This window comes from Lepisosteus oculatus, chromosome 29 (assembly GCF_040954835.1).
Source record: "Lepisosteus oculatus isolate fLepOcu1 chromosome 29, fLepOcu1.hap2, whole genome shotgun sequence".
NCBI lineage: Eukaryota > Metazoa > Chordata > Actinopteri > Semionotiformes > Lepisosteidae > Lepisosteus > Lepisosteus oculatus.
This window is the reverse complement of record NC_090724.1, coordinates 3,235,311-3,245,869: the sequence shown is the minus strand read 5'-3', so window position 1 is coordinate 3,245,869 and position 10,559 is coordinate 3,235,311. Positions and strand designations below refer to the sequence as shown.

Genomic DNA, 10,559 nt, shown 5'->3' with positions numbered 1-10,559 from the left:
ATCCCTGTTTGGTGAGAATATTCTAGTTTGCTGCAGCACTTAGTCTTTAATTCCAGACCTATTCTCCTACAGAAGCATCATTAAGACATTTAACAAGGTCTGAGCAGTCTCTCCTCGGCATGCTTGTTATAGAGTAACATGCTTTCAAAACTAATAGCTGCACTGTGAGTGCCTAAAACATGCCCTTAATTTGGTTGGCCATTTCTCACTCTACCTGATCTGCTGTATACTGAGGCTGCAGGCATGAAATAGTAGCTACACCTCATATTTTCATATTAAAGTGGTGGAGTTTTATATTTTAGTGGTCCCCTCCTATATGTAAAATACTATGGCTTAAAGGTGGACAGCAAAAAAAAGACAGCGTTTATAATGAAGAAAACAGGCAGTTAAACAAGATTAAGTTCGGTCAGTACAGGGAGAGTATTGCTGCTGAAAGTGAAACTGGTGATGGGTAGGTGGCGCTCTTTCCCCAGCACCTGACTTTCCCGTCCAGTGCCCCGACATGTTGAGCGTGGATACTGTGCTGCAGAGGTTGGGCTCCTTCACCTGAGGTTCTACCGTGTTCAATAAACGATTTAGCTTAGGCCCTCACCTAAGTTAATTGAATAAATAATTTCTCTACCATTCACCACTACCTGAAACCACCAGTAATAACTAAACCGTGCATCATTTTTTTAAAGCGCTTTGGGATTATTCGGGATAAAATAAGTACAGTATAAACTAACATTCAGAGAAAAGGCAGACCCTTATTTTACCTATTTACCTACACTGTAGCTTCTGAACTGCACCGAAATAACTTTTGAATCTCTACCGTCTAATCGTTTGCACGCCTTTTGTAAATCGCGGTACTTGTACATTCCAGAGTATCTGTAAACAAAATTTACGCGATGAACAACACTTAGTTTTTCTTCTCATAAAATACGAGTAATACGCTTCGGGAAAAAATCATACATCAAGCTTCGTTTACCGAGAATACTGTCGAGTTGCCATTAAAAAGCGTGACCAGGGGGAACTATTTTCTCCGACCACTGTTTCCAAGCCGGATCTGACTTACTGACGGGTGATCTTCCCGTCACAACCAGGAAGTGGGGACCACTTGAGGAAATTACAGACACACTCAGCAAACACAGGAGAAAAACGGTGACGCTGATGTCCTTTCCCATATGAATATCGCGAAGACAAGTGGAACAGACGCGTACGATTGAGGAACTGATCTTTGTTTAAAGCGAGAAACATCGAGAAAGATGCAGCTTCCGGTGGGTTTGCTTTCCATGGTGATACTTCGGTTTGTTGCCTCGGCGGTTACTGGAGACCAGAACCCCGAAAATGCCAGTCTTGACTCTCCGGCCAACAAAACCCTGAATCCCACAGTTTCAACCACACGTAACGGCCACGTCAACGGGACTGAAAACGGGAGCAAAGGATACAATGATTTCAGTGTGAACAGATCGATGATCCAGAGAGCGCTGTACGTGTTGATGGGCATCACGGTCATCGGAGTCGTGTATTTCATTGTCAGAGCTGTCAGGTGAGTATTTGGAAACATAATTATAAAGAGGAACACAGCTTTATATAGAATAGTTTTTGTGTGTTTTTTTTAATCGAGTTACTCGGTAGATTAAGCATTACATTTCCGCGAATAGCTATGGAGTTCACGATTTCAACACGGAGACTTGAAATTTTGTGACTTACACATTTTTGGTGAGAAACTGACTCATGTCCAAATCCCCCCAGTTTCACTGCGCGGCGGTTAGGCTTGGTGTTTTCCGACGTCCTCTTCTGACTTCGTGTTGTAATACAAGAGTTACAACAGCCAGAACATAAGTACAGCATATTGCTCGTAGGTTTTTTTTTAAGTCTGTGAAGTAAGAAGTACTTAAGAAATGACAGCAAGACAATCATTTTAGTTTTTTTTCCTGTATATTAAAATGTGCAGTTGCGTATTTAAATATTTTACAGTACCGTGCTCACTTTCCATAGTTACAGATTTGAGTAGATTTCACAAGGGTCACATGAATGTCCCCAAAAGGTTTGACGAACCAGGAGAATTTACCCTGGTATTAATATTGTGAAGCACAGAAAAAAACTTGATCCAGAGAACTTCTGACACGCAATGGAAAGTGTGACCCACATTTGTAGAAGAATTATGTAGTAGTATACAGGGATGTCATATATAAGCAGAGAAATAAGTAGTAACAGACTTTGAATCTCTTTGCTCAGTCGATATGACACTATGACGAATTCATAATAAATGTCTTCCGCGCTAACAACCTCATTAAGGTGCCAGTGTGCCAAGCGTGGGCGGACCTAATAACTTGTTAAGCAGCCTTTCCTGTTTTCTTTTATTTATTTATTTATTTATTTATTTATTTATTTATTTTTACCAATGGTAAAGTAACGTTTAGGTTTCCTTTTCGATGTCTGGTGTTCAGTGACTTTGCGATGGTTGGTGTTACAGATACTCAGAGATATAGTGTGTTAGTGCTGTGGTATTAGAGAGGGATGCACAGTTCCGTTCCGTTCAGACTTTATTATCTTCTGGGGGAATTTTGTTTTATGGCTCAGGCCAATACAACAAAACCAGAAAGACAAACTTAACCAAGAGAGAAAATCTCCTGCAGTACAGTAGTGTTACAGGAGATAAGAGAGTTACTTTACATTGTCTGTAGGTGATATTGCAGTGAGGATGAGTGGTTTCTTAGTTTTACACCTGGGCACACAGATGGGAGTACAGTAAATCCACCCTGGAGGGGGTGAGGCACACAGGTCTATGTTGGTAAAACAGGGTCGCTTCGTTCTCTGGTGCTTCATGGGCTCTTGCTCTTGCAGGTTGCGGAAGACAACAACGCAGAGAAAGAAGTATGGGCTGCTGTCCAACCACGACGATACCATGGAGATGGCGCCACTGGAGAGCGACGACGACGACACCACTGTGTACGAGGCCAGGTCCTTGAGGAGGTGAGCACTGACCAGCACGGCACTTTTGAACTGTTGGTGTTCACATATTTTGAAGGAAATATGGTTAAAGGAAATATAAATGCTGAAGATATATAACGCTTAAGGTGTTTTACACGGTTGTAGCCCCAGTCAGATTTTTAAGGCAGCTCATTGAACCTCAGTTTCCTTTATGAGTGTTCTTTCGAGTCTGGTTGTTAGTCAAAGCAACATCTGAGTCAAAGTTATCAATATCAGTGATATATGCATAATAAAATATACATACTTAATAAGCTGGTTTCATACTTCAAAAATGTTCTACACCTAGTCTTATTTGCCTACAATAACATTAAGTACTCTGTGATTGAAGCCAGGATGGAGGTAACTCACTATTATGGTATGTAGTATCCAAAGTTGATTGATAGTAGTGGTGGAGTTTATGCTTACAGATGCCCAGTTGAGGTCACTGGAGACAGAGACACTCTCCTCTTGGGGTGTCCAGATTGCTTCTGAGTGCTTCTGAGCCAATGCAGGAGTTGGACCCTGGTATCAGTTCTCAAATCACATAAATCAGATGAACTCCCCTGTTCCCTATCTTGATGTAGATCTTTGGAATGCAAGGACCTGAGTGGTAATACGTTTGTGGTTTGACACTCTTTTTCAGGGGAAAAAATCAATTTTCAGCAAATCAAAATTCTTACCTTTCAAGTTTCTTTTTATGCTCAAAGGAAACCCAGCTGTCACAAAAAGTCAGAGACACAATATGTCTCCACATTGACCTATTTATGTTTCCATCCAGCATCAGTCAGCATCAGAGCTTTTTGAAAATATGTCCCTATAAAATAAAACCAGCTGTGATTAAATGTGTAGTCTGTACCAACTGATTTTCCTTTCCTACTCGTTCTGTAATGAGAGATACAGTTTCTTACAGATCCTCCCTTGCTAGGGTTCTTATATCAGATTTCTTTCCTTTGTGTGTCAGATGAACCTTGCGTCTCTGATCTGTGGAGCACAGAAGACTGGAAGGATCAAAGGTTCTACAACATACATTCTTCTACTGCTCAACTCATTTTTTTCCTCCAAAACTGCAAACAAACTGGAAATGTAGGTGTTTTTTTTAACGTGACGTTAATACATCTATTTAAAAACAAAAAGACTAAAAACGTGACGTTTTGGTGGGAAGAATGGACAGAAGCCACCATCCTCTCTTTGGCTTTAATTGAAAGGATCTGAAGTAAGAGGAGCTGGTTCTTGGTAGGTATCATGCACTCTAAGATGAAAGAAACAAGGACTATTCGATTGTTCGTCCTTGGAAATTACTGACTGATACTTGCTCCTTTCATACGGCTATCTCATGACCCTTCCTGAAATGATTGTTGTATAACTTGCCTAACTTGGGACTTAAATTGTTGGTTGAATGAAAACATTCACTGGCTGTTTGTGAAGGCGTTGGTTGGTACATTACTGAAATATTGTGTGTTTAATTTTATAAAAAGCAGACAGTTTAACTATGAAAACCTTTAAGTCATTTGTTGTTCCAGCAGGGAACATTACCCACGCTCCATACCGCCGTTGTTTTCCAACCTTCCTCCTGTTTACAAAACGAGACTCTTGCTTGGCACTCTATAAACATGTTCTGGAGAGCAGATCACGTGGCAGACCACAGTGATCAATCAGAAAAGTCTCACTGCAGTCTTCTTAAGAGCCTGAATGCGCCCGACTAACTTTCAGCGCCTGTAAAGGAAGCTGATAAGCCTGTCTTCACCTATTTAAACAACTTAAAGCTTATCTGTTTATTCATAAAAGGAACTTTGCCTCAAGGGCCTTAATTCAAAAATCTATACACAATTTCAGAGGTGGAAGACTGTCGGTTTCTTCACGCTCCTTATTGATCTTTATCTCCAGATAAAGATCCTTCAAGATGGAGCTGCTAAAAATAATCCCGCAGATAAGAAAAGCAAAAACAAAGCAAAAGGAGTGATCTTGGCTCAGCTACAGATTTGCATTGAAAATGTTATTGCATCCGAAGGTAACTAACAACAGTAGCCAGTTTCATTGTGCATGTCAAGGTTTATTAGTGGTAACCTTTAGATTTGACTGGAGGTGGGTGATGTCTTGGGTTTGTTAGTTCCATCTTCTGTTCTCTTCTGTGATTGCATTTTCTCAGTGCTCGTTCTTACCTGTGATAAAGCAGTGGCAGCTTTTATCAAAGCCTTTCTTTAAAATGCACAGGGTTCTGAGATCCAAGGGGGGTGGCAGGGCTGGAGCCTTACAGATCCTTCTGTTTGAACTGTTCTTCTCAATTCCTATTCCTGCTACACATGCTACCTGCACCAGAGCAGAATGGATTAAGATGGCAAGACAGCCTTTGGTGGCAAAATACAGAGGGGACTAAAAACTAACTCTTTCGCCTGTTTTTTTACACATGGTGCTTTGATTCACACTGTTAATGATAAAACAAGATATTGCTCTATTCGAAAAATGTTCTAAACCACTTAAATTTACAATTGTGCTAAAATATCTGAATTGTATTCATTCTAGTCTATGCAACAAGTGAGAAAAATATTAGGAAAACTATTTGTATGGAACCTCTCAGTGTGAGAAGGAGCCATGTGTTTCTGTGAGCTGAATTTAGAACATACATGTTAGATAGGGCTGTGAAGTAGTACATGTCCTTGATTTATCAAGAACTGTACACCCAAGTATTTGTTTTTTACCACCTCTGGAAGGAAAATAATATTTTTTCCTGTAATGTGCCAGTCAAAGTGTGCCTTAAAATTTTAAAACTGGCAGTGTCACGTTCAGTAGTAACCTTTTACAAGTTTTATCCATTTTTGTATCCACAGTGTACTAAGCATTTTTTTATTTTGGAAATAGCAGTGTTTTTGCTTAAATATCCGAGAAGAGACTAGTTACTGTGTTGATGCAACAGGAATGTTACTGATCATCTTCCTGGTTGCTGTTTTTCAGTTGTTTTTTGTACAGGCAATTTCTCTCATTTTAGTTGACTAGGATGGAGTGCCCATCTTCGGCAGAGGTAAGGAGTTGAAAAATGTGCAGCACGTTAATGAAAATCATTCTAATCTTACCATTCCTAACAGCCTTCAAAGACACCTCTGAATTTACAAGACCAGTGTAGAGATTTCTCCTAGAACCATTAAAATGGCTCGTCATTACAGCAGATAGGAGGAGGAAATTCATCCGCTGCACGCTGTTCATGTGTTCCAAAACAGATCTTTGTTTTTAAGGAACACATGAGCACAGCTCCGGAAATGTACTGTAAGAAAGGCAGCGAACTTAAGGAGGTCAGGGAGATCCTTTGCCTTTTTGTTGCTAGTAGGGAATTGGACTCTACTAGTTTGAATCAGTTTGTTGTATATGCCCACAATTTCTTAATGAAAGCCTGTCATTTCTCAGAATGGATTATATTTGCATTTCGTTTCCGGCTGGTTTCTCTGGTCCACCTACTGTAGAGAAGGCATGTGATGCTAAAGATCAGTTTAGTTGCACATCAACTTAATGACTTGCTCGGCCAAATATTTAAATTCAAAAGGGGGAAAAGTTTGTACGGTGCTGCACTGTAACCGTGTCTTGTTCTGGGGTCCCAATTGCACTTGTATAGGCAAGTTCAACTGCACTTTATTTGTTACTGAGAGTGACATACACTGGTTACTGTCAGGGCTCATATTTTTATGCAGAAAAGCAGATAACATTAAAAACTCTCAAATTAATAAAGGCTCGTAATTGTAATTAATTGCTTGTCATTCTGGGTAACTGTAATTGAGCCTGACCCTGATTTTTACCAAAGCAGCGTTAATTATTTCTGAAACCCTCTGGGCTTGGAATCGTCTCACTTCAGTGATGCTGTGGCAGTTACTGACAGCCTTTTGAGCGTTAAACTGAGTTTACTGGCTCCCTGTTGGAGGAAAGTAATTTATTGAACTGCGTCCAGTATTTGGGATTGAGGTCTCTGTGCTCAGATTTGGCTTTGCCACATCATTAGGGTCTTATTTGCAATGGAGGGGAAGTCCTGGAAAACTGAGAATTGGGTAGGGAACATTGGGGTAGCTTTTTTCCCCATCATCATGTATCATGTATATATTTTTTATTCTAACAAACGGTTTAAAGGGGATAGAAAGGTCTAAACACGCTGGCAATTTTCCCCAGAGTACTAGAGGATGACAACTAGAGAACTAGAGAATACTAGAATGGCAGTTCTGTGGCTTATTTAACCTCTGCAAGGTGATGCACAGTTCATTCTGTGGTGGGAGTGAACTATGTCAGGATGTTTAAGAAGAGACAGCCCCAGTCCTTAGGAACAGATAATACATTCCAAGACATGTTAACTGCTCGTACTGTTTGGCAAAAAAATAAAAATAAAGTTTCTCTGATGGTTAATCCATCAAAGGGATAGTTGAGTTGTAGACATTTTTTGAATTGTCTGGACCAAACTTTTTTAGATGGATTAATAGATTTTGTATTCCATTTGTAAGAGGTAGTAGCTTTGTGTGATTTTAGTCCACACCAGCTTTTTGTATAAGAGTGTTATAACTTACTAAGGTGACAGGGAGTCTGAGTGCTAACCTTTACCTGTGTATAGTATTAGACATGGATTTCAGGGTGATTTGACTCCTGTGACATACTTTCTCAGTGCCTTTAACCAACCATTGTAAATACATTTGAAATTCCATGTAAGTAAAAACAAAGCTTTTATTTTTAAAGTGATGCAATGGCTTACATGACCTTTGTCAATGTTATTTATCCTTCCTGAAGAATTTAATTCTGGAACTGGCTCGTGTAGCCATGTGCTTTACATGGGGCCATCTGAAGAAGCACGCCTTTTATTATGTGCTGATGCAAAACGAAGACAGCCACTCACACAAATTCATGCCTACTGCACGCTACACAGTGACATAACCTGTTTTGTGATATTCTACTAACTAGGGCCATCTTAGCTTCATCAAGGCATTAACCCCTTGATCTCTGCTGCTTGATGCTTTCAAGACAGATGTAACTCTGCAGAGCCTCTAAGATGAACATTGTAAGTTGTCAGACTTAAATTTGTTTCCTCTGGCACATTGCTGGCCTAAATGCCAAATGATCACAATTGGTATATTGTAGTTTTGTCTCTTTTAAAATTCATTTTGAAATTGACAGGTTTTCCTATAGTGTTGTTGACCTAGAAGAGCTGTGAAGACCCACATACAGTACCACAATTTGTAGAGTTATCCTTTAACTTGGATTTTATGCTATTTCATTTCTACTATTTCTTTCTTGTGTGTTCTCAAGTTCAGTGTAAATGCTACTGTCTCTGATGTACAGTATGTTAACACAGGAGGAAATAAAAATGGGCAAATAGATTACTTGATATTAAAAGTGCATACACTATAAAACGGGGACCAAGGGGGATTAATTTGTGTTTTGTTTTAACGAATGCAGTCCTGGCCCTCAAGGGGCACTTTCAATGTGGTGGCAGGATGTGCTCTCTTGTTTTGCTGATGATCAGCAACTTGTTTCACACACAACAATATGTGCTCTTTCTCATTAAAATGACTTTGACTGAAATCTGCTTTGTTGTGGCTTTTTCTTTGTCAAACAATTGCTTAACTGTGCAGCAGCATCCAGGTTTTAGTTGGTGTTACACTGGAATCCATAATATGTCAGATTGCATGACATGTGCAGAAAGCTTTTTAAAATCCCAGTGCATCCAAGATCAGAAATCGCAAAGGTTAAACAGATATGAGGTACAGTCTTTGTCATAAGAACACAATTTCCCTTCTTGTTTCCTTGAGTATTGCACAAGAAAAGCTTAGATCTGTTTAGAACATAGTTCAGCACTGACAAAGAGAATGCGGCTCACCTGATCATGATATTGGCTATCATGTAAATGTACCTCCACATTCTTTTTCTCTCCAGCACGTGACTTTGTTGCTCAGATACACAGTCATAAGACAGTACAGTATGCGTCATTAATTCCTTTGTTGATCTGTGGAGCAACAAAAAACAATTGTAATCTTGAAATATGGTTTAAAATTTGACAAATCTTCCCAGAAATCACTTATATGCCTTAAATTGAACAATTGGGATTAATTTTAATCTCAAAATGTATTTTCTCCCTTAGGGTGTTCAAACAACAGACTTTTGATCAAACTTACTTTTACAACCTAAGTTGTAAAAAGGAGATTCCCAGACTTAGTTTTCTATGTCATTCTTTATATCTTTATGGTATAAAGGGTTTTATCCCTTTACTCATAGACTTGAGCACTAAAGAGAAAACGTGCCAGATCCTGGACACCGCGGAAGGAAAATTGTGAGAAATTGTTTCAAGTGCAATTACATCTCTCTGCCACCAGGCGGGGCTATAGTTCTACTTCTACGCACGATGAGTGTATTAAACAGGCTCTGTCTTGTATCTGCAGGCTGATAATGGGATTGGTCTTTTAATTCGGTGTACTCGCTTTTAAACTGTCTGAGGTACCCCTGTGTCCAATCAACTTGACATTAAAAATGAATTGCTGCTGTTCCTTTTGATAAAGAGTTAAAGGCGAACTCATGTCTATTGTAGACTTGTGAAAGAAATTCTCCACCCTACTTTCTTTCTCTTTGCCTCAATTTTAAATTCACCATTCGCTAACTGTGATAGGCAATATATTTGTTCAAGTATTTTACTTTCAAAAAATGCACCTTCCGCGTGGGGAAAATTGTCCAAAATTGTTCACAATGTGCACTATGTCTCCTGGGCGTCTCCTCTCGGCCCCTTTACTTGCATGATAAAGTGTTTTGTTCATAAATGGGTTGTAAATGTGTGCGTGTAATTTATGGGGCTTTAACTTTTTAGTTCAGGAAATACAATAACTGCACTGTGAATTAAATCAATGCTTTATACTGCAGCGTTTCAAGTCTCAATGGCTGCAATTAAAATCAACTCAAACAACGCCAGGTGCCGATACGTTTCAAACTTGGCTGATTTGCACATCTTTTTCCAATTAACTCGACGCACTTTTATGGAGACAAATGTTGGAAGCGGTCAATTTTATGATGGGATTTGCATCAGATAATTCTGTCTGACTCGTGCAAGCAGCAATTTAGTACACTCCGCAACACACAGCAGAGCCAGCAAGGGGAACAAATGCTCACAGGGCCACAGCTGGAACTTGGGAAATCATCTTCCAAGAAATCCAATTGGAATACAAACCGACAAGAATCCAGGAGATTTTAAAATGGCATAAAAGAAGATTCAAAATCCATCTTAATGCCATAGAAGGACACATCTGCCTTGTTTTATATTGCTGCCTAGGGCATGTTTATGACCAGCACTCTTGAGCTGTCTTCGGGGAGCCTTAAGACACCATTCTGGCCAGTACCTGGATGGGAGACCTCCTGGGAAAGCTAAGGTTTCTGCTGGAAGAGGTGTTAGTGGGACCAGTAGGTCCCACTAACACCTGTGTGGGTCTGTGTGGGTCCTAATGCCCCAGTATAGTGATAGGGACACTATACTGTAAAAAAGTGCTTTCTTTAGGATAAGACCAAAAACCAAGGTCCTGACTTTCCATGGTCATTAAAACACCTGGAGCATTTCTCATAAAGGGAAGGGGTGTCACCTTGGTGTCCTGGCTAGTTTCCCC

The 10,559-nt window shown here is 39.8% G+C and overlaps 1 protein-coding gene across 1 annotated transcript; it reads left to right on the top strand.

Moving 5' to 3' along the window:
- The first annotated feature begins 1,051 nt into the window (after positions 1–1,051).
- fam174c (family with sequence similarity 174 member C) lies at positions 1,052–8,499 on the top strand. The gene is made up of 3 exons (XM_006639935.3): positions 1,052–1,528; positions 2,830–2,958; positions 3,917–8,499. Exons 1-3 carry the CDS (start codon positions 1,245–1,247, stop codon positions 3,918–3,920), a joined length of 417 nt encoding a protein of 138 aa, XP_006639998.1. The 5' UTR covers positions 1,052–1,244; the 3' UTR covers positions 3,921–8,499.
- Positions 8,500–10,559: the final 2,060 nt, after the last annotated feature.